General features: G+C 38.8%; 1 protein-coding gene across 3 annotated transcripts; it reads right to left on the reverse strand.

Annotated features, from left to right (window-relative positions):
- On the reverse strand, positions 1 to 24774 carry lin54 (lin-54 DREAM MuvB core complex component). 3 transcript variants are annotated; one of them, XM_038287000.1, is made up of 15 exons: positions 24644 to 24774; positions 20649 to 21421; positions 16505 to 16616; positions 16297 to 16424; positions 12857 to 13012; positions 12557 to 12752; positions 12391 to 12464; positions 12121 to 12222; positions 11941 to 12032; positions 11323 to 11343; positions 8788 to 8859; positions 8347 to 8449; positions 8125 to 8262; positions 3600 to 3802; positions 1 to 1038 (listed from the first exon to the last, which is right to left on the reverse strand). In XM_038287000.1, the coding sequence occupies exons 2-15, from the start codon at positions 21390 to 21392 to the stop codon at positions 837 to 839; spliced, it is 2343 nt and encodes a 780-aa protein (XP_038142928.1). In that variant the 5' UTR covers positions 21393 to 21421; positions 24644 to 24774; the 3' UTR covers positions 1 to 836. The 3 variants fall into 3 exon arrangements, with proteins under 3 accessions (XP_038142928.1, XP_038142926.1, XP_038142927.1); XM_038286998.1 differs by having other exon boundaries at positions 12121 to 12315; XM_038286999.1 differs by lacking the exon at positions 24644 to 24774 and adding an exon at positions 24371 to 24500 and having other exon boundaries at positions 12121 to 12315.
- Positions 24775 to 25135: the final 361 nt, after the last annotated feature.

The following is a 25135-nucleotide window of genomic DNA, read 5'->3' on the forward strand; positions in this document are numbered from 1 at the left end:
TTAACAGGTGGACAAGTTTGATTTGTTCTTTATTTAACAAATGAAGCAGGCGAGACTGGGGAACCACAGCGTAGTGAATCTGGCTTTAACCTAAAGGGAGTTTTTATTCAAGTCTAGTTGTTAAAATTCTGGAGGATCTGAGTGGTAGGTATTTTTACAAATTAAAACTAGATTGAAGTCAGATAGAGTCGGTGTAAAGCAGGGTGGATCCGGTGGATTATCAGCTTACTGCAGCTTCTGGAACGTCGGCTATGTGGATCGAGGGTTTTATATGGAGCGCGTTTAATAAAGCATCAAAAAGCACCAGGAGAGAAGTGGAACTCAGCTGCTAGGAGGAGGGTCCTCTGGGTCTGTACATGTGTAGAAACCCCCCATACCTGTAGCCTAGCCTTGGTTAATAATCAGACTGCAGGAATCTAAACTTTGCAAGTTAGCACTCATACTGATTACAAAGATTTGTTAAAATAAATATCAAAAGATACGTGTTCTGTTCGTCTACTATAAGCACAAATAAACAGACATTAAAATTACAGGGATTCTTGGAAAACCTCAGGAGGACAAAGGGTAGAATATACAAAATAAAAACAGGAGGAGAGAACCAGTCTCATGGGCCCTTAGAGGGCGGGAACCAGCCGAGGTTCAGGTTCTGCTCCGGTTCTTTCTGTGCATCACAGACAACCTTTAGTTTTTTTCTTTTTGTTTTCCAGCTCAAAGCAGCTGAACAGTCCAAACTGCTCAGATCTGAGTCCGTCTTCGCTCCAGCAGCCTAAGGTGGGAGGATATCCACGCTTTCAATGGGGAGCAGTCTATTGGTGTGTGCGTGAGAGGAGCTCAGCCTAGCAGTTGATGGAGGCACAGTCTACTTTAGCTTTCCCAGCAGAGGCGATAATGCTCATGAGGCAGTGTCCGAACTCCTCCAGGATCATCCTCTCTGCTTCTGCCTGAGGCTGACGGGTCTGATCGGCCCGCTTGGCCTGCTCCAGTAAACACTCGCACGTCGCTTCAAGCACCTCCTTTGTTACAAACGTGTACGGAAGCCTGCAGCAGAAACACAAACAACATCTTTAAGGAAACCTGGAGGGAAGATTTCTTCCTAAATCTCCAATGTTTATGCAGCAAAGATCAACTGATTCATTAGTGCGCTAAGCAGTCAGGAAAGAGGCATGAATGGCTGCTCCCTCCATTAGCTGTCCATTATTGTTTAGTCTGATGTATTTAAAGATTCATTTTATATTCAACACTTTCGTCAGGTTTGGAACCATTGTATTTTAACACATAACTGAATAAAAAAATCTGCTTTAAGAAGCAGGAGCACATAACAGGGATCAGGACAATATAAAAATAATCCATATTAGCTTTAATAAACCTGCATTGGTTGATCTTCTTTAAAGAGTAAAGCGGATCCCAATATTTTCCAGCATTTCAAAAAATAAATAAATAAATATTGGAGCCAAATGTGTGTATTTTTTGTTTCTTTTTATTATTTTTTTTGTTTGTTTGTGATCACTAGATGGGGCTGTCGGCTCCAGTATATAAATGAAGAGATAACAGGTAATTGACAGGTGTTGAATCAGGAAGGGCATACAAGTTTTTGACCACTGTGGCGCAGTCGTTGTTATTCCTGTGGCCGTGCATTGTGGAATAAATGATTTGCTGCACAAAATGGTTCATCTGGCTGGAACAATTTTTGTACTGCAAGAAGATCGTTTGAATCACGTTTACACGTGATCGACAGGTACGTTAGCCGCTAGGCGCGTCATAACAAGCAGCAACGGATCAACGCAAAATAGTGCAGTGTGAAACTGACTATTATAAAAAATGTTTTTTTCTCATTTATTTACATAGAAATGTTTCAGATTCTTCCAAAAAATTTTTTAAAAAACAATCCACTGGACTTTGTCACCAAGTCTGAAGAGAATTGAATAGCAAAGCTTCCTGGATGAGAAGTGAAATGTCTTCAAACTTGGAAACAAATAATTGTTTTTTAGCTTTATTGAAACTCTTTAGAGTAGTTTTGCTTTTAGGGAAATGTTTTTGTAACCAGAGGGTGTTTTTCATTTAAGATAAGCAGGTCTCCTCTCTACTGTTCCTGTCAGTGCTGAGGGAAGCAGGTCTCCTTTCTGTCAGATAATGATGGTAAAACAGTCGCTTTCACATCAAGTCCGTAAACTCACAAAAAAAAAAAAAAAAAAAAAATAGAAAAGTTTCTGGATTTTAAAGCTATTATCTCTAATAGCTTTTTCTGTGCACTGTTGTCTCTATTTCTCCTTCACTACCAAGAGCTGTGCACTGTATCTGACAGTTTGCTTCGTAAACTAAACCACAGCAAGAGACACAGGAGCTCGCTGTGTTGGTTTTACAAAATTTAGAAAACTTAATTTAAACATTTCAAGATATTTAAATTCACTTTATACTGAGGTTATGATTAGTGGACTAATATAATGTGTGCTTAACATTGTTTTAACTTTATTTTCTATTCACTCTGAAGGTGTGGTGGCTTTTATTTTGCCATCATCAGCTACCTTTTTACCTTCTTACATCACTGATGCTGTGCAGTCACTAAACAAACACTAAAAACACTAAAATTTGAAAATAAAATAAAATAGATAAATAAATAAATAAAAAAACACCAATAATGACTGCTGGCGATAATTTTTTTAACGTCAGATTAACGCTATGTGGTTTTATGGTACAATTTTCCAAGTACATCCCGCTGCAGCCTGCGGGAAGGCGGGGCAATTTTCCCCCAGTCTATGCATTTCTCATAGGCTGCGAGAGCGGACCTCCTCAAGGGAAAAAGACGCTCATACACTGGGTGGCGCTAGTGCCTTTTCTTTAAGCCCCACCACCAACAAATAAGTTGAGTGTCTGGTAACTAGTAGCAACCTGAAATACGCTGAGAAAACAGATTACTGAGGTGAAATGGAATCTGCTACGGCACTCTTGCTGTCTGTGTACGCCACAGGTCGGTATCGTGTGTGTGTGTGGGTGTGTGTGTGTGTGTGGGTGTGTGTGTGTTCTCATTTTTGTTAAGAGGCTGAAAAGTAACTTTCTAGAGCATAAACTACCTCCATCTAGTGATGTCGGTCTATTGATGTATTGATTGTTCATTATTATCTTGGTTAATTAACATCTAATGTTAACTCTACTACATTTTATAGCAGTAGGGTAAAATGCTTGTCTTTGTTCAAAAGACTGTATTAACTGTAAAGACCGTCTTTTACATCAGCCTGTTTTCAGGGCCTTTTTTTTGGCTACATATTTGTTATTTTTTGCTACATGCCTCCCCATCTTCTTGCCATATGTTTCTATGGCATAAATCAGTGTCTGTGACCTGTTTTCATTTAAAAAAAAGAACATTTGCACAAACCTAGCCTGTATGTATTTTTTGTATGTCATCGAGAGTATTTAAATGATTTTCAATCAGAAAAATAATGTGTGATTAAAATGTGATTAATCGCGAGTTAACTTAGGCATTGATGCGATTAATCGCGATTAAAAAAATTTAATCGATTGACAGCACTAGTTTAAACTGATCGCTGTACGTAATATTGTGATTTCTACTTGGGTGCATGTAGGAAAAGAAAGCATTTAATTACCTCCCGCCTCCACTTGAAATAATGGGAGCGGTCCTCATCAGCAGATCGGAGATCTGTGAGGACAGCTTAGTCTTGGCTGCGGTCTGCTGCTGGACCCTCACTTCTGCAGCATCAGCCAGATGCATTAGCGTCTTCCTCTCCGGGCTCTCCTCGAAGTTCTTGCAGCCGACGCATTTACAAATGGACGAGCACATAATCTTCGCCTTGAAGGAGAGAAGAGAAACTTTGTCAAATAAATAAAAGATAAAAAAGGCTTGCATCTATGGAGATACATTTGTTACACTATTACTTGAAAGCAAAGAAAACATTTCAATACAGAAAAAAAAAAATCATTTTTTTAGAAAGTGGACCTTTAAAAAACGCATCAATGAAACAATAAAAATTTTTGAAGAGTAATTTATACTGTTTATGTTTTTTCATATTTTATTTTTAAAGTTTTTTTGTTTCAAATGTAATTTTTCACTAACTGTATTCATTTCAAATCTAATTTCATCCCCTACACTAGACCAATTTAAAAAATCAGCGGGGTCCAAATAAAGAAAACCAACCAGTAAAGGTCCAGAGACATTTTTAATTATAATCTGTTACTTTAAACAGAATTTAACACAGCATTTTAAAATAAAATGAGGTGTTTATGCATCCATGTTATACATTCACATTAAAATAGAAATTTATAAAACAAAATAGAATATTTTTCCACTTTCAAATCTAAATTGTCTTCGAAGTAGAGAACAACAATCTTTCAGTTTGGTATATAGACAATTTCCTGATTCAGATATTTAATAAAACACCTGAAATGACCGTTTGTTTTTTCTTTTTTCTGTCTTAATATTCGCAGTGGGCTTTATGCTGTCCTGCAAGGCTTTAAACCTGGGTTTAAATGGAGACTAAGCCATTCTAAAGCACATATCAAGGAGCTCATTCTGAGCCTGGATCCAGATTTATTGTTGATTCTGTTGATGGTGGAGAATCCTACTTCACAGCAGCAGGTTGAGCCAAACATCCTCTAAATGTTCAGGGTCATCTTTGAGCACCATTTCACTTTTCTTTCACCAGTTCACCACAGTTCTTCCAGCAGTCTACACTTTCTCTGCTCTCTTTTTCTCATCATCTTCTCCTTCTTTCCCATCGCCCGGCTTGCCACAGGTTTGCCTGCTGTGTCTAAAAGTAGCAGCAGCAGCAACCCAGACTGACAGCTTATTCGCTAATTGGTATCAGGCGTAGCCTGGTGCCGGTGCTCCAGACGGCTTTACTGTATTAACAGGAGAAGCAGATTAAGTGAAGTTTGACACTGTCGTTGGACAAAATGCGGTAATTTACAAATGCTTTAAATCAGGTTGGGTCCGGATCCATACCCTGGTCTGCTAATCTGTGACCTCTGCCCTACATTTTTGGGTGGTCTGTGAACGGACCAATGAAAACACTGTTGCTAACATCCATGCAGAGCAAACTAATTTCTATTGGTCCTCTCAGTAGAAATGTAGGGTGACATTACACGTCATGCAGCATATCTCTTAGGAAAAATTTGCAGCTTTAATAATGGGAATGGACGAAGAAAAAGTATTTGATCCTGAAAGGTGGGAATTCTTGTTTAAAGTAACGAATAGTTTTCATTTTCATGAGCAATGTATCAAAACTATCCACACTTTATATACAAATCCTAGAGCTAGGATCAAGGTAAATGACAGTCTATTGAAAATTCTCAAACTAGAAAGGGGTTGTCGGCAGAGATGTTCAGTAAGGCCATTGTTGTTTGCCATCTTTTTTGGAGCCACTAAGCCAATGGATATAATAATATCAAAGGGGTGGTGATGGCGGGAGACAGAAAATTGAGATGTTTGCAGACGACATCCTTATTTACATGGTTAATCCTAAATCCTCCTCCTTACCAATGCTAATGAATTCCAAAAGAAGAAAATCAAAAACAATTCACTGGACTTTGTGTGGAACACAAACTTTCAGTCATCAGAACCTTACAACATCGCTCTGAGCATGTCCCTACAAAAACAGAAAAACATCAAAGATGCTCTTCAAACCTGCGGATATCCAAACTGGGCCTTTGTCATATTACCAAGGAAATCCAAACGACATGCAGCAGGACATAAGGGTGAGAAGACTAAACGCAAAGGAATCGCCATCCCATGTGTTGCTGGAGTCTCTGAAAAACTCAAGAGGATTTTCTCCAAACACAAAATCCCAGTACATATCAAACCAAACACCCTTAATCAGAGACTAGTGCATCCTAAAGATTAAACCCCCGAACCAAATGAGCGGAGTGATGTATGCTGTTCAATCCAGAGAGGAATGCTCTGATCTTCATTATTGGAGAAACCAAACAACCTCTCCACAGACGCACGGCCCAACACAGAAGAGCGACCTCTTCTGGACAAGAATCTGTAGTACATCTACACCTTATGGACAAAGGACAATCTTTTGAGGACCAGAATCTTCACATTTTGGACAAAGAAAGGAGGTGGTTTGAGAAAGGCGTGAAGGAAGCCATCTATGTTAAGAAAGAAAAACCAACCTTAAACAGAGGAGGTGGACTCAGGTTTCAGCTTTAAAACCTACAAAGCAGCAATAGAGTTAATCCCTTCCCGTTATCACTGCAGCCCCTATACAGGAGAGTGGAGGACCTCGCCTATTCAGCCAGGCAAACAATTCCCTTTAAAAAAAAAAACCCTTTCAGACACTTAGACCGGTATGGGGCATTGCAGGATAAAAAAAGAAGCCAAACGACCCCCATTCCAAAGGAGTGGACCCCTTTGTCTGTTTCAATTTGCATGTGTTCATAACAAAAAAAAGGTTTTTTTGAGCTGCTGTATAAAACCTCAAACTGAACGCTATTCCTGACATTTTGAATTGAAAAAGCTTCCTGGATGGGAAGAAAACATCTTCAAAATTGGAAACAAAGTCCAGTGGATTGTTTTCATTTTTAATTTTCTTTTTTGGAATGACTATGACCTGGATGACTGAGAGACTCATATTGGAGAAATCTGCATTTAACCCATCCTTATGGGGAGCAGTGGGCTGCCATCATGGGGCGCGAGCGGAGCATTCAGGGGTTAAGTGTCTTGCTCAGACAGCCAGAGTGGTGATCTGTGGGAGCGGGTTTCGAACTCACAACCTCAGGATTCCAAGCCCTATGCCTTAAACACTAGGCTGCCACTCCACCAAATATCAATCAATGGGTGGGTTTATCTATTAAAAGTTGTAATAAAATTATAAGAAAACACAATCCCACAGATCACTGTAGATTTCTGAGATGGATGGCAGATGTTACAGAATTCCCACCTAATTAATTGGATAGCAGATTTAAATTGTGGGAAAATGGACACAAGGTGCATAGGCAGGTTCTAAATAAATACTCATTGATGAGTTTTCAAGAGATAAAAGAGACATTTAACCTTATCAATCAGGGATTTTTATAGATACCTGCAATTACGGCATTATTTAGGACAAAAAAACATTTAGAAAAGGGAATCAAGAATCAACATGGCCAAGCATCATAATAGTTATAATAAAAGCTTTAAGTCAAAGATGAAATTAAAAGTTATTTCCAAATTGTAGAACATTCTGGAGGCTATGACAGCAATCACTGAATATGTGAAAACAAGATGGGAAAAGGAAGAAAATACTGAAAATTGAAGTGCTGGCGATCCTGCGGTGCCGGAAAAATTGGATCACTTTCATGTATTCGGGGGTTACCCGGTAATAAAGCCATTTTGGATTGACATAAAAAAGTGGTTGATGAGGGGATACATCTAACAAGTCTCCTTTGTTTTGAAATTATGTATCATGGGAATATTGACACACTAAATTTAAAAAGAGGGAAAGAGGAACAAATTTTGCGAAAACTGCTACTGGCTGCTAAATTAGCGATATCCAGAAGATGGCGTAGTACTCTTGCACCTACAGTGGAAGAATGGATTGATCTAATATGAAGTATCTATGTTATGGAGAAAACAACTGCATCAAAAGATTGGAGATTGAGAAATTGTATAATATCTGGCAGAGTTGGAGACAATATTAAAACAAAAACTAGATTTGATATGAAGCATGTGAGCAATAAGGAGTTAAATGTTATTCTGTGGAGGTACTGCTGTGGATAATTGGTGAAGCAAGAAAACTATTAAATAAATGTATAACACACCCTGGTTAGATGCTAAATGTTCAGCAATTTTTTTTTCTTTCATTGTTCATAATTTTAAATCTCTGATTATGTCTAAGTTTGCATTGTTTCACAGTTTGGTCACCTTTTAAGCATATATATTATATGTCACTAAGTTCATAGTATGTACCTGTGACTTGTAAGATTTATACTGTGAAGAAGACAATAAAAAAATAAATGTAAAGTGAAATCTGCAAAACAGAATTTGACAAAAAGAGAATAAAATCACAAGAAAATGAATCTGACAAAAGAAAATCTGTTTTTCAAAGTTCGATTTTTGAAATGTGTGCATTGCTTTCAATGTTCTGGGATCAAATTTCTCCCCATACAGCCAGATGGGAGGTAAAAACCCACCTCGTAGCACTCGCAGTAGTTCTTCAGGCAGCCCGATCGCTTGCAGTTGCAGCCTTTGCTGTGCCGGCGGTCCGACTCGCCCTCTTTGCCTTTACCGATTTTAGGTTTAAAGGCCTCCGGATTTCTGTCCAAACACGTCTGTAGAAAAAAAAAAAAAAACTTTTTATCCTTCAGAAATGACCAAACCCAAACATCCCTGCAGAAACAGAACCTGCAGCCCACCTTGATGGCTTTAAGTCGATCCATTTCATGCTCCAGGTTGTTGAAGCAGTTGTTGCAGTTGCAGTTATTACAAAACTCTCCGTTTGCAAAGCAGTCGCAGTACCTAAGGAGAGACGAACGCAGTCAGACTTCCACTCCCATGTTTTAATCTTTTCTAAAGTTTACAAATTGAAGCTTAAAAGATGTTTTCTGCTGGTAAGCGACTGCTGAAATTAGGCCTTAATAAAGGTTGCAATCATTCCTTCAAATGTGTGAAATTTCACTTATTTAATTCATTTTCCAATAAAAAAAAACACTTCTTGCGTTTTTCAATATAAATATACCACTGAACAGCCCAGAAGGGAGGATTGTGGGTTTCTGACACTGAATCCCATCAGAACACCTTTTTATTAATGAAACACAATGTAATAGCCAGCGCCATGCTTCCAAACAGCTGCTTACAGTTTGAGGCACTGGGACTTGGTGCAGTTGCACGGTTTCCTGGGTCTCGAGGTCGTCTCTGTTGCTGACACACTGCAAAGCAAAGGATCGTATTAAACAGGGATGAAATAAGTGCATCTGTTCTTAATATTCCAGCTGGAGCAGCATATCAGGACGTTCTTTTCAGGTCTGGGGGAGGTATGCTCCACATCTGGAAGGGGGCCGGGTAGAAATCAGTTTCAGTTGGTTGGTTTTCTAACAGGACTCTTGTCAGCAGAGCAGTTCAGCCTAACGGGACGTTAATCTGTGTTGATTCTGAACACATTGGTAAAAATATGTGAGAAAGTTCTGCTGGAGGAGCTCAGGTCATCACTACCAAAAGCTACTGTTGTGAAAGGTGCAGACATATGTGCCTGTTTATGTGGGTTCAACGTTTTCCCTAACAGTAGGGGGCGGGGGTGGTGCAGCGCTCAGCCAATGAAAGCCTTCTCCTATGAAATGCAAATTCTGGGTTCTCCCCAGGATTATTTTTGTGGTGTAACCCCCTAAAATTAGTCTTTATTTCTATCCCCTCTTCCCCACCCATCTGCTTACCTTTTTCTAATTGAACCCCCTCCTATTCTCTCATACTTTACATAAATATGCAAAACATCAGAGTGAACAAGTGAAGCATTGTGCTAATGGTGGCCATGAGACGGTGGGGGATGCTGCGTTCAACGCTGACCACCAGCTGGTTTAGCTTAACAGACCAGCAGTTAGGATATCCTTCAAGGCGAGAGGGTCTACTCCGGCCTCCAAAGGCTGCAGAGTGAGTCTGGGTTGATTACAGAGCATGAGATGCACAAGATGGTGTGAAGAAACTGTTTCTGAGGGTAAATTGAGCCTAATGGCCCCAATATCAGCACAACTTTCTCAACTTCCAGCGTAACGAGTCGTTACCTGAATTGCCCTGGTGAGAACTGGAAAAGTGTGAAAAGAGCAGGGAGAAAACATGTGCCTGACTCCTCTGCTGATTGCAGCATTACTAGTCAATCCGAGTGGTTCTGCTGAAAGCATCACGACACGTTTCTGAAGCTTCCCAGAAGCGGCGACCGCTTCTCTAAAATAAACAGCCTTCCGTTTTTGCTCAAAATCAAGGTAAATCTACAGCAGAACGGATCGAAGTAGATCCAGTTGAAAAACTGCATGTGCAGCTTCAGGATCGCATTTCCTGGACCTTTATGAAATAATGAATGATGTTCATACAGGTAATCGAACGCTGTAATAAATATGACTATTAAATCGAAAGAGTAACTGAAAAACCTACATATTTGAAGTGACTTCACCATGAATGAAGGACAAAACGCTGGTAGAGCCCTTTAAATAAACACTTTCCTGGTTTATTGCTCTAAACCCTATAAGTTCACTAATGTAATCCGCTGATGCATCCTAATGTGATCAGAGTCCAACTGCACAGCGAGGCGAGGCTCTGAAAACGGTCCTGGTGAGAGAAGCTGCAGGTCGCCGCTACCTCCAGTGGAACCCAAAGATGACGCAAAGATGCAGACGCCTCTGCTGCTACTTTCCCATGTGAAGCATACCCGACCTGAAAAGTGGCTCCACTTTACAATCAGGCTCAGCTTATGAAGGCTGATAATAGTTTATAGACATGTTAATTATCTGTAAACAATTTAACTCATTTATAAGTGCTTATTATGCACTCATCATATAACGCACACTAAAGTTAAATTTTTTTTTAATGCCTATTGCCTGTACAAGGTATTAACCAGAGCAGGTGAGCAGAGAGGAAGAAATTGTGTTGAGCGTAGAGCGGTTTTCAATTCAAAGGCCAGAGCGAGGATTTCGCTCCGCTCCAGTTCACTCTGATGTGCTAAAAACATCAATTAAAAATGTTGGATTATAAGATTTGTAAAATAACATTTATGTGATTTAAGTGTGTTTTTTTTTTTGACAATTAATAATTAAATAGCAAATGCAGGGTAACATGAATGGACCGAGGTGTTACGTTCACAGCTGGAAACAGTGCGATAATTTAACAGCCAGTTAAATAAGACACATGTATCTGTGACATCATTAAATCAAACGCCGTGTGTCCCAGGGCCCTGGCATAAATGACATGAAGGAAAAATGTCAGAAAATGCCGTCTCCTGAAAATTTGAGTGAGTGTGGAGTGATTTCGTCGGAGCGGAAGGAAAATTAGGGTGAGCGCTGAGCTGATTTTGAGCGAAGCGTCGCAAACTTTGAACGGCGGGGCAAATGAGCGAACATCCTCCTGAGGAATTGCGCGGCGCTCCACTCTGTTCACATGCTCTGGTAGTAACTTTTTTTAGTCTTAATGAAATATATAGTTCAACAGATTAGTATTGATAAAGATAACATGATAAATCTGTGACTGTGAGTTAATACACGCGTCTTCATTCTAGATTTTACTTTTTTTTATCTCGTATCTAAATGTGACATGAGATGTTTCATGTTAGAATAAAAGTTTCAAAGTTAATATAAAGTTACAGAACGACTAACAATCACAATCTGTGACAATGCTGTTACACTCCTTACCAGCTGGTGGCAGTAATGTGTCTGAAGGTTGTTCGCCAAACAGCATTGAATGAGAGAGAGGGGAAGAAAATGAAACACAAAACAATCATGTTATGTTTGCATACAGTTTTTGTGCTGAAATTTGCATTCATGAGGTTCTGATTCATATGCATAAAAGTGCAATTATTACTTATAACTTTGGGTTTTCCTTTTAAAAACTTGTTTTTCCTACAAAGTTGTATCTTTACCTCTCATTCTTAACCTCTACATTTGTATTCTCACAACTAAAACATCTAATGTCTCATGCATCTATGAGCTGACAAGAAATAAAATACAAACGTTAAATGTATTTTTTCTTATTGTCTTACATTTAAAAATTCAGACACTACAAATGTTTTTATTGACAGCTATATTTGGCTCACTTTTTGGCAGTTTTCTCTATTCCTCACTGTTAAAAAAACCTATTAGAGTAATAAAGTGTTTACGGATAAATTAATAACATCTCACATTTATAAGGGAACCAAACAAGCTAAGTTAGCAAACATCCTCCTTTATAAACATTCCACTTTCAAACTTTTATAAAATGGTGTCTCTAAACACCAATAAAACCGAACAGATGGGTGAGGAGTTTTCTCTCACCCGTTGTAAGGGAGTTTGGCCTGAGTTTGGATGCTGCTGGACGCCTGGAAACCAGAGCTGCTGGCAAGTGTCACAAACTGCGACTGCTGGAGCTGCAAGACAGGATGTTCCTTCATTAGCACACAGCATGTTCTATATACACTGAAAATGAAAAGAAAAAAATGATAGAGTAGGGCTAACCTGGGTGACGTACTGTGCTGGAACGACTGCGTAACCCACATTGCTGCCGCCGGTGGCCGATGCAAGGACCGTGCCTGGCGGCAGGTTGAAGTTCGGCTGGATCTGAGGGAGAGGAGTGGCCGGCATAATGAGGCGCTGCTGGTTCTGAGTGGCTGTGACTACCTGTGGTGCTGATGTTAAAGGCTTGGGTGCAACCTAACAGAAAGCAGGAGGATCGTCAGAGGAACATTTCCCACACCCACCCCTCAGCAATCGCAGAGTCTAAGTTACCTGTTTCATCGTCTGTGCTTGGACGACAGGAACAGACATCCTCACGGTTCCTGTGTTTACCACCAAAGGTTTACCTGCACATTAAACGCACAATAAACTCCAGGTGAGTGTCTCCATCAATACTAGACAGATTTAGCATAAGAAGAAGAAAGCGTTGGCAGTTCACCTGTCGCTACGGAGCTGGTGTTAACGGTGCTGGGCTGGCCGCCGCTGCTGGCCGTGGTCGCAGTGACGAGGCGGACGTAATGAAACCTGCTTCCTGGAACCTGAATCTGCTGCACGTTCGGCTGGGTGGCCAGAGGGATGATGGTCTTGAACTGGGAGCCGCCCCCCACGCCGACAGACTGGACAGGTTTAATGCTCTGACGCCATTCAGACGACGACAGGAAAGAGGTTTCAGTCAACATTTCAAACTGTTAACGAGTAAAAACTATAAAATGTCTTAGTATTTTGCATCCGGTCTCACCTGTGCTGTTGATTGGCTGGTGGCCACCTTGACTGGAGAAGCAGGCGTCGACTGCTGGACTGCCAGGATTTGCTGGCTAAGTGCTACATTGACCGGCAGAGCTACGGATTTCTGACTGGGGTTTGAAGTTGGGGAAGCCACAGACACCACCGTCACCTGCAGGAGATGGAAGGATGAGCCATGTGTGAGGGAAGCTTCAATAGACAGACGAAGGAAAAAAACTATGACGTTATTGTCTATTTTTATTATATCTGGAATCACAATCTATTAAATGTGATCTAAAATGTTCTGAGAAAATGTTGGAACACTCCAAGCTAGTCTGCAGCCATTAAGAGGTGGATTTGATGGAGCTTTTTGCTTGATGGAGAATTTCAAGAGTGCTTTAGTTTGAGGAAACAAAGTTGGCTGCAGAATCTCCTGCAGGATTTATTGTCCATCCATCGAAGAAAAAATCCTCCTGATCCCAAGGTATGCAAAAAAGCCCCAGACCATAATATTACCACCACTGTATCTTATATTGCATTACTTGTTTGTTCGCTGACTATTTCACAAAAAGCCTTAATGACCGTCAAAGTGTCTTCTGGGAAAACCGGAGACGAGTTTTTCTGCCCCGTCTGTTTGATCATACTGGAGTCATGATCACCACCTTAAAGGAATAGTACACCCAAAACATGATTAGCCTTCATTTTCTACTCACCCCCATGCTGAACAACACTCTGGAGTACTTTTTTGATCTTGGGTGTACTATTCCTTTAACTAAGGCCAGTGAAGCCTGCAGTTCTTCACTTTTAAGTGTAGCTGTGGCACCAGGTCTACTTAAGTTGACAGCAGAAGTCAGACAAACACAGAAAACTGAGTTTGGTTTTATTAATCTAGGTATTGACCAATACTCTTTTCCTTTAATACTTTATTTTTAATAATTATTTTCCATTTGACATCAAACAACCCAAAATAAACAAGGACCGACGCAAAGAAATCAAACACCACAAAAAGCCATGAAGCAATGAAAAAGAAATGAACTGGGTTTTGGTAGAAGTTATGGATACGTAGCATGCTGAGGTAAGGTGACTAATCATCAAGAAAATACTTCTAATTTTCCAAATGTTTGTATTTATCAGATGAACACTGAAGGAAAAAAGGTCAGTGGTTCTGCTGCATAAAGTTCATTTATCAGGTTTATCCAATCCAAAAATGTTCTTTGGCCTTTTTGCTGTCAGCCTTTGGTATTTTTAAGAGGTATCTGTCCATTTTTTTCTTGTTTTATTTTCATTCAATCCATTTGGATTATTGGCAAAGCAGAATACAGTGAAACCCACTGAGGAGTTTAATAGTCTTATCACATCAGTCCAGTAGGGGGAGATATTAGGTCATTCCCAGAGATAGGGACATCTAACCACGTTTCCTTCAACTTTTAACAAATTTCACATTTTCATTTAGTCTGGAGCTCCTTAACTCTGGGTGTACTAAAAAATAAAACTCAAGGTTTTTAATGAATTAATATCTCCATATATCAAATCTTGAAGTGGTTTTTATTGATTTTATTAATGCCTCTTCAGATTATATCCTGTAATGTTCTTTCTTCTCTCTATGCTTAATGTAAACACTCCATATTTTCTCTTTAATCTAAAGTATTGAGTAAAAATCATGAAAATCTGCAAGTTTTCCTTTACAAACATCTCTAAAGATGTTAGTTAGTGGCTTTCTATCTATTTTTTGGGTAGTTTTTCTTTTAAGGCCTATTCTGACACCACTCTTATTAATCCCTAATATGTAATGCAGATTTATTTTATTTTAATCAGGCCCAATCCTTGAAGCCACTCTTGCTTTTTTTTCCTCCACATTTGATAAAAGTGACTCAACGATAACAAATGTTATACGAAATTTCAGAAGAAATCTATGGAATCCATTGGGGAAAATGTTTTTTTTACTGATTTTTGAATTTTATTTCAGTTTAATATACGAAAAAATCAGAATTCTGACTTTTTTCCTCAGAATGCTGAGAAAACTGTACTGCATGCGGCTCTGTTATGTCTGCAACAACTGGTTGAGGCGCTGTTTTCCTCCGTGGTTCAGTCTGTGTGTACGTTTCCTTTGTGGATGATTGAAGTAATGCTTTTACACCTGAACACAAAGTGGAGTTATTTGACTGAAAATAATGCATTTTTTACATGCTTGACTCCCTTTTATCAAAGGTTGACCATTTCTCTGATCAACCTGCAGCCTTGGTAAGGCGGCTATGCACCGGCACAGCAATGTTGAGTTTCATTAGGTTAGGGGAAAAAAAAACAAACAAAACAGCTCTGATCATCAACCAATTCGGACTGAAAGATCAGCTGTTTGGGAACCTTTCTGAACATGATCCCTTTCCCCTTGCTTTCAAAGCTGGCTCCATGTGTTCTCCTGCCAACGAGAGCTCAGGGGGAATCTGAGTCGATGACACAGTCTTAGGTGGGCTACATTCACTTCTTCACAGCACCTTTTTTTCACGTATATGTGCAAAAAAGGACATAAAGGACATAAATGTGTTTAAAAACACTGTTCATGCAGATGCTACACTCAATAAAACAAAACAAAAAACAGAAAATTGGCCTGAGTTTCAGTGAAGCAGTGACAAATTTGAGTGTGGCGTCTGGCTACGCTAATATGGACATCCTTGATGTGCTAGTAAGGAAACATTTGGCCAGCTGGACAGCCTCATGGCAGTAGATGCTCACAGCAGACACAAGAACCACTAAATTGACTAAAGAGGGATGGAAGCATAACATTTAGGCACATATTGCTGATACTGCTGGTATTGCTGGTACAACTTTGCTACTTCTGTTATTTGCTGTTGTTTCTCAAAAAAAATGCATAACGATATTACAGCTTTCATTGATTTATTTCAAATTTGAAACATTGTCTAGCCTGTAAGGTGTAAAAAAACAATGAACCATTTAATCGAATCCAATCGTGGTGTATTCTTGAATATCGAAAATAATCGAATCGTTGGGTCAGGAAATCGATACTGAATCGAATCACCATGATGGATGTGATTTACACCCCTAGTGTGTGTGAAATGGAGTTCTTTCTGTAAAATTGACAGACCATAGTAGCCACGTTTGCTCAGCCATGTCTTTGTCAAAATACGTTGTCGCCTTTTCTTTTTAGGGTTTTCAGCACACAAAATTGCACAAATTGCAAAGGCAACACATTTCTCTATAGTGAGCTTCTACTCATTTGGCTTCCGGATAGATGAGTCCGAGTAGCGCCATCTCACTGCCAAGCTGAGGCCAACGGGGTTTTTAGACGTACAGTGTGAGAACATACAATGTGAGCTTTGAACTCACACTTTACGACGTAACCCTGGGGATTTGTCGTACAGTGGATGTTGTAGCTGTGAGCAACGACGGAAGAAAAAAATAAAAATAAAAATCGCGCAGTGTATGCCTGGCTTTACTCACCTTGCTGGGGCTCTTGAGAGGCGAAATTGCGATCTTTTTGCCAGGAAAGCTCTGTATCGTAGTGTTGTGGGACTCAGACAGAGTAATTGTTTTTGGCGACATCGCCTGGGTTTGTGTCATGACGTGTCCTGGAAGCATAGTGCACAGGTTCAATTAGGCAACAAAAAACTAGGTCCCTACCAACTTGGAGCTAAAGAAAGAACCTCACCTGGGATAACAGGAGTTACTGACGTCTGCGGACTCAGACCTTTGCTGTTTACCGTCTTTGTAATGATAAACTTGATGGGAGCAGCTGAGGATGCCGGCGTTTTCTTGGGGATCTAAAAACAGGAACAATATAAATCTGTTATATCGTCAAGAGTTTTGACACATTTGAGTGTAACCTCCGCATTTAAAGGTTTTAGGTTTGGATTTAAATCTTTGTCTAGAAGAGCCAGCACTATTGCAGCTCAGGGATAGCGCTGGGGGCATATTTCAGAATTGGGATATTAAAAAAAATATAGTTTTGACTAGGTAGTTCAAATTAACTGGAATATCTTCATTATAATTCTGGATGTGTGACACTTTAAATGACAGATCAGATGACGTCATTTGAGATATCTCAGAAGGCAGTTTGACTCTCCGAAATGTGATTAAAGATATCTTGAATTGTTATTTTTTCCTAGACATAATATAAAATATAAATCATCATTAAGGACAGTCAAAATTTAGTAAATAATGTATGTCTATTCTATTAAACTTTCTGTATCTCTATAATGGGTCTGTATTATGAGTTGTCTTCTCAATTCAGAGGGCCCCATGCCTGTCTTTGCCCAAATTTCCTAAATCCGCCCCTGCTTCGATTCTCTCCTCCAGGTTTCATCTGTTGTGCAGAGAATTACCTCTGCTGTCGCAGGAGTGCACATCGCCCTAAACTCACACCCACTGATGAGAAAACGCATTGAAATATGAACAAAAAGGGAATTTTTTAACATATTCTTAATGTTTTCATATTTTTTTCACATGGATGCCTTAAAATTGATAGTTTAGGTGGACAGATAGATTTGAATTGATAGGATTTTTCTTGCATGGAGACACATTTCATTCGATGTGCTACAGACAGTGATGAATAGTCTCTGCTCACTGGGTGCCAATTCCCGATTTTGCAATCAACACCATTCTAGATTATTTCTGATGCTTTATTTGTTAAACTTAGAACCTGGAACCTGCCAAAGATTCATTCCCCTCCTTATTTTCACATTTATTGTCCCAGACTTATGAAATTCAACAGGTATGATTATGTGGAGAAACTTGCATGATTGTAAACACACACACAATCTGGGCCACCATATTTTGGTCAGGCTACTCGTAAGCGCACAGCCTGCCAAATGTTAAAAGGGCAATATTATTGCCATTACTGTTAATATATAATCGAAATGTACACATTCAATTATAAAATGTCAGGGAGGATGATATTGGGGATGATTAGGATTTTTATTTTTTTTTTTAAGAAGGGGGATGTCATCCCCCTCACCTCGAGTACTGGTTCAATAAGATCCATTCCAAAGAATTTACACCTGGGCCTAAAGCAACATTTCAGATGAAAATGGGGGACTTTCATGATTACAGATTAAAGATTTATTACAAAGCTCTGCGCACACATTTTAGTTTGCATGGTTAGCAAAATTAAATCTCCCCACAGCGCAAGCAGACCTCCTACAGTCAGATTTCCAAAAGCATAGTTAACTTTAAACCTCTTTAAATTTCAGCAAAGCTAGTTGGACACTTAAATATGTGATTTCTAATCAAGTAGTCAAGACGCAAACTTTTAGAGGAGTAAAACTTGGGTAACATTACTGGAAATTTATTAAACTAGAAAAGCCTTCTGAGAGCACAGACCTCCGGCAAGCAGCATGTTTTGCCCCAAATTGTGAGTTACACCTATTGCACATTATCGGGCATCAAATGCTGCTGAACGTTTAACTTTTAGCCCTTTAATTGTTCATCTCATTTCTATTTTCAATAACGCATTTTTTGCACAAATGCCTATTTGCACTGAACCACTGCATTTTGCACACTGTCTCTTATCCTCTGCACTGTTCACACTTTGACCACTGCTGCACTTTTTGTATAACTTGTGCCATTTGAAATATAAATGCAACGTTCATAAGCTGTATGTAACGCAATTTCGTTCTGTATGCACTCTGTGCATACAAAATGACAAATAAAGAAGTCTAAGTCTAAAGCTAAAACCCACACATGATCTGGATCGTTACCAAATTAATATAAATTGTTCCTGTTGGCATGAGGTTGACCTTTGGTAAAACATTTCCATAAAATCCCTTCATAAGGGTTTAACTGATCCTGCTAACGTTCCCTTTTCTTGTTTTGTCTTCATTAGAAACCTGCAGCCTTTTTTGAGTCTGATAGTGAGGCTGTCAGTGGTCTCTGCTGCCATCCTCTGGTTTAGTGGGGAACTGCTTGTTCCGCCAAATATCCCGATCTCACAATGTTAGAGAATCTTTTAAAAAATTCCTGTATCCAGATTATGATCTGGATGTAGAGGTGAGTATTGGCATGTATGTTGTGATAAGTATCATGATACTTGGGTCATGATATGATATTACCACGATATTGGATTATAACTATATATTGCGATATTTCACCAAGCTATATATATTCTGTATATATTCATCAGAAGGTATTGATCGATCAGTAATTTTGGTATAAGTGTTTTTTGGGGTTTGAGTGAGTCAGTCTTCTACTGTGACTGCCTCATCTACAGGTATGGCGCTGCGCCGCATAGCAAAAAGGTTCCACCATGGCGCTATCTACCAGAGTGGTGCAGAGATAGCCCATTTTCCATAACCTCCTTGGTCATGAAAATGGAAATTGATTTTCTCTCACCCTCTCATCTGGATAATTGCTAGACTTTAATGGATTGTTCCTTGGCACCAGGGACACCTCTGGTAAAAAAGAATTCATTAAAATATGTCCATAACTTTTGAAGTTATCCTTTACACAGACAACAACTCTCCTAAAACAGGACCTCCTTGGTGGAGGTAATTAGAGGAGAAAGTCCTTCAAATCATCAGTGAGAGCGCAGAAACAGCTGTGAAGAGTCCTTGGCAGCATTTGATAGGCTGCAATGCTTTTGTCATGTGGAAAGTTTATAAAAAGTCTTAGGCAGCATATCTGCAGAAATTTTGACTTTGGGGTGAGTCGCACTTTAAAGGAGGTGGTTCCTACTATAATTAATTAAAGCTATGCTAAACCTAGCTTCCAACTTTTGGATCTGTAATAACTTTGAACAGCTTTATTCCATAATGTGTGATTACTAGCTTCTGAGTAAGGATTGGAAAACCATAGCAAGAAGACTTGTGAAATTTGGTAGTTTTATTTTTTTTATGTCAAAAAGGGAACAGTCAGTAATAGAAAAAGGAAAAGAATTGAAAAAATGTTTTTTAAATGTCAAGGTATAATTTGTGGCAAAGCTAAAGAATGTCATATAAATTGATGTAAAAATCAACAAGAGAAGGTATTATTTGTTAATATGAATAAACATATATATTTTATACATCGAAAATGCCATCTTACATCTTTATTTTACTTTTTTTCTTATATCTAAGTTATACTAAAAAGATATAATTCGTATAATAATATACTAGTTATACTTAATAGAGCTATATGGAAGAAATAGTCTCATCAGAATCAGACTTTTTTAGACATTAAATTCATAACACTTTAGTTTTTACCTGTGCACTTATGTATTAGAAGTCTTTCTTACTTTAAATTCACAAACATAAATCTTACCTGTAAGAAACTTTTCTGCAGAAATTTGCATATTAAAAAATTAGCTGGATAAATAAAATAAAATTTTTTTTTAAATATATTGAAGCATCAGATCGATACAAGTAGCTTTTAGTTAATCAAGTTACAATAAATGTAATTTTGCATGCGATTATTTGATCTTATTTATTTTTGCATTTGAATTTCTGCAGTACATTTTTTCTACTTTGAAATTCTGCAGGAGAATTTTTTTTGTGAAATTTTTGCTGCTGAAATTTAAAGTAAAAAAAAAAATCGAATCCAAGAACACAGATTAAAAATTCTGTTTTATTTTTCTTTCGAGCTAACTTAAAGTTTCATTTAATCACTGGAACTTTAATACCTACAAGTTTTTTTTTTCTGTCAAAACAACTCATAGTCCCTGATGATTCACTAGCTGATTAAAAAAAACAGATTTAATTAGTAATTTCCAACCTGGCAGGCTTGACAATTAGCTAACTTAAGACAACATTAAATCCTAAAAATAAATATTTAGTCTCTGTCTATGTCTGTGTTTGCATTTGTAGAAAAATATACATCTTTACCTGCACAGTCTTCAGCTGCTGGGCCTGTAATGTGGTCACCTGGTTTCCAGTGCTCCCTACCACTGGTTTCAGTTCTCTCCCACCTATAGTCACCACTTTAAACTGCGGTGTTGGAGACTTTGTGTCTCCTGAAGTCTGTGAAACCCCAGATTTGCTGCCTGTGTGGGGTAATTGGAGCACAATTGGCTGCCCTGTTTTCCCAATTGCTGTAACCAAAAGTTTTTGGCCATCTTGTTTGATGACTTGGGATGGAGTACCTGCAGCTTTCGCTGCTTCCGAGGCCTGAGAAGAAGCTAACTTATTAAGAATGATCTGGTGGTTGGCTGCAGAAATGGCAAACGGAGCTGTGAGCTTCTGCATGCCAGTCGTGGAAATTGTAGTCCCAGTGACGCTTTCTGTAGTTTTGGTCTTAGCTGTAGAAGTAGCCATGGCTGGTTTGATGGTAAATAAGGTCGATGAAGTGGAAATTGTGATGGAAGGCTGACTTCCAGGGAGGACGGTGGAATCTGCAGCTGCAGGAGTGGCCGCAGTCTGAATGTGCTCCAGTGAGGTGGCATTTGAACAGATGCTTAAACTTTCTGATGACACAGGAGCATCGGTTTCCATTGGGACAGACAAGTCAGATGTGGGCTCTGACTGGCTGGCACTGCCATCAGACTGGGAGTGAGGGATTTCCTCTATGGCCTCGGTATCCATGATTTCATCAGGAAGGAGGCTGTTGAGCTCTGGCGACACCACATCCATGCTTATTGCGTCTTAGCTCTCAGTTACCCCTTTAAAAAGAAGCAATACAACAATCTAGTTAGAGACCTCAAACAATAAGATGTTTCTTAAACAGAATTGCAGTTAAAGGGGGGGTTAAAAAAACATCAAACCTACAATAAAAGAATAAATAAAATACAGATTAAAGGGAGAGATGATGGAAAATATTAATGACATGAAGTCCATGACAGAATACTATATCTTGGTGGATATAACTGCAATGTTAAATAAAAAAAAAAGAAAGTATTTTACATTGGTTTGTACTTGAAACATGCGGGTCAATTTTCTTTAGACAAACCTTTATCCATTTTTAAAAACAAAGTATTAAAAGTGATACCTAATAAAAAAACAACAAGTTAGATTAGCAAAGGGGAAGCCTAAGCTAACCCTGCATTTTGTCAGAAACTAATAAAAAGTATATTTACTGATTCATTTTGACTAATTTGGCAGTAATGTTCCTCATTTTGACAAATAATCTCTAAGATGCAGTCCAGTGAAGGTTTTAGCTAGGTCAGAAAACTGAGCAGAACCTGTGAATGACCTTCTTACTATCAGCTACGCATTGAGAACTTTTTACTTTTTCTATGGAGCACAGGGCTCTACCTGTCGTCATCGTCCTACATTTGTTCAAATCATATTTGGCAATAAATCCTTTCTTTGTTTCTTTTGAGTTTCCTCTGACAAAACCTGAGTAAATAAAAGCTATCTATAGTGTTTTACAGGGCTCCCTTTTCGGGCCACTCCTATTCAATACCTCCAATCCCCCCTGATGAGATCAGAATCTTTCTGATGTCTCTTATTCAGGGTTTATACAGGAATGAATAACTCTAATTTAATGCTTTTTAATGCTCTTTTAATGCTCTTAGAAATTAGTTTAATGCCACCAACAGGTACCCGTCCACAGGCTGCAGCCATTCCCTGAATTCCTCAATTTCCAACCACTTTTGTTGAAATTGGCATTCTTTTCCGAACATACGTCTTTGCGATCAACTGGAAGCAGTTCCACGCAAATATATTGTGATATAATATATCTGACAAAATTGTTTATAATACATTTTTTTTAAATAAACATTTTGATTGCCACCACAAACACATTTAATGAATTTTAATGCCAATAAAGGCCTTAATTTAAAAGATAACAATTTAATTAACTTTAATGACCCGCAGAAACCCTGTTATTACATATATACTGTAGGAAAAAAAAACTTTATACAGGCCCTGAGAGTCCATAATTTCAATGAGTAGATAGTGAAACTTAGAAAAGCAGTGGTATTATTTTTTAGATCCTAAAGTGCACAGTTAGAAATGATCAGTAAACTTGAATTAACTACATTTACAATGCACTCCAGAATAGCTGTCGGATTTGTTTAGATTTTAGGAAAAAAAAAATTTGAAGTAAACCTAGCCCCATTCTGTAAACAGTAGCAGAAGTAAGAGACCTCAGCAAAATATAAATATATACATAAAAATTAATTTGTGAATTTTTCACCATTTTTTTAGCTACAAAGGCAAACAACACTGTATGAAATAATACTTTGCATTTTAACAGGAACACCTAGAAGTTACAGGGGGTCTCCAACCTACCACTTAAAAATGTGAGAGCATTTAGATCAAGACTGCACATAGTTATAAAGAAAATTTTCATTATAAAAAATCTTATTTTAATTTCTATGCTCTTGTAACTCGATAGGTTTTAAATTATTATCCCAACTTGCTTGGCTTTAACTGAAATGCCTAATTTCTATTGCTCATTCAATATGTTTTTTTTTTTCTATCAGGCATTCTCAATTACCTGCTAAATAATTCCCTCACTTTGCCATGGCAACTAATACAAACAGTGGAGATGAAAACGTAAAAAGATTTTTATATATAACCTTTCAACGTATTAATGATAGTATCTGGGACTGTTTAACATTTCTAAATAAATCATTTAATTCTACTGGTTAAATGCAGACTGCCTTTAACACATAAACAAAGCTAGCGATGCCAAAGCTAGCAGTGGGTTTCCACCAAAAAACCGGCTTAGAAGAATCGACCTGTTACGTTAGCTGCTAAGAAGAAAATAACGAATCAATCCAGAGATGAGCTGGAGCTGCATTTGGCTTTTGTTGCTTTTGACAGAAGCTGACAGCTGATGCTAGGCCGCGCCGTTTATCTCCGGCGCATCTTTGTCCTGCTGCACATTAATCCTCCCAGATGAACCTCCTGTATTACTCCACACAGACTCTGGAGTTTCTGTTTTCCATGTCCCCGGAAAACAGCCAGGAAACACGGGCTGCATGTGCCTGGGATAAAAAAAACAATCCGAGAAAAGTGATGCCGTTTGGGGTACAGAGAGGGTGAAGGGGGGAAAGGCGTAGAGCTCAATGCTGGTTGCGTTACTATTTCAGGCCGGGGTTGGATTTCGAAAGATCCGCCATTTTTACCTCGTCATCAACTCGGTTAGCTCTCCGGCTAGCATTATCCATTTCATATTATTCCCTTTCGATTGAGACTTTCGTAGAGTCGACTGCTTACAATAAAGAACAAAGCAACCCCCAGAGATTAAGAACAGACTTGTTTTAGAAGTGTACACAAAGGAGCGGGACAATATTTCTATGCACTGGCAGTGTAAACAAAGCTAGCCTTCAGTAATTTCTTCTGTCATCTGAGAAATCAATCTAAAAGCAGACATTATATCGTTCACCGCCAGATCAAGCAGCTGTGACCATAGGTTTTAGCGTAAAAAGGCTCCACTGTGTGTCTGATCCGCACTGATCACATATAATTACGCAGCTATGACTAGTTTCTATCAGTTAATGGGACAAAAATCGTTTTACTGATCCAACAATAACCTGTCATCGTCCGGCTCAAATAACCGTTTACTTTAAAGTTAGTCAAACAAACGGTTCGGCAGAATTCTAGCCGCGTATCTCGACTTTTAAAAGTGTTGATTTTGTTCCTAAATTGGTTCTACCTACACAACGATCGTAATCCCGCATTTGATCATTTCCAGGGAAAAAGTCGGCTTCTCACTGGCTATCATCTTGATCAGTAGCAGGAGCTTTATACAGCCACAAGCCAGCCCAGCGGGCAGGACCAACTGACTGTACTAGCGAAGTTGCTGAGCTGGCTAACTCGAGCTAGCTAGCACAACATTATACCCCAACATTGTTCATATCCTTTGGTTTGCGGCTTTTGGCAGGATAGGCTGCGCTAATGCATAGAGGGGGTTCATACATAGCCATTCTTACCCGAGATTTTAATGCTGGGCAGCGTTTCCAAATAAACCGAGGAAAGGAAAAGGCAATTGTTCAAAATACCGCGCCGAGCGCCATTCCTCCCTGACATTTCACAGAGCGGCCACGCCCTCCACGTTCGACGTCACGGTGACACATTGTTTAAAGGTACAGTACAGCATTTTTGAAACGGTTATATACAATAATATCTCTAAAAATATTTTACTACCAAATACTAGCGATATATACGACAGAGGATTAGGACCACTGGAAAAAAAGAAACCTAACTGATTTTTAAATTTCATTTCAGTTCTGACATTTTTTCTCAGAATTCTGACTTTAATCTCAGAATTCTGAGTTTTTTCCCATATTAAACTGTAATAGAATTTTATAATCAGTTAACTATTTTTTTTCATTGGCCGTAATCCTCTTCCGTACTTATATGTATGTATTACTTGTATATAACCAGACATGGCAAAAGTACTCACTTTCCGTACTTGAGTAAAA

The sequence above is a fragment of the Cyprinodon tularosa genome, unplaced genomic scaffold (assembly GCF_016077235.1).
Source record: "Cyprinodon tularosa strain WSP-4 unplaced genomic scaffold, ASM1607723v1 ctg233, whole genome shotgun sequence".
In the NCBI taxonomy this organism is placed as follows: Eukaryota; Metazoa; Chordata; class Actinopteri; order Cyprinodontiformes; family Cyprinodontidae; genus Cyprinodon; species Cyprinodon tularosa.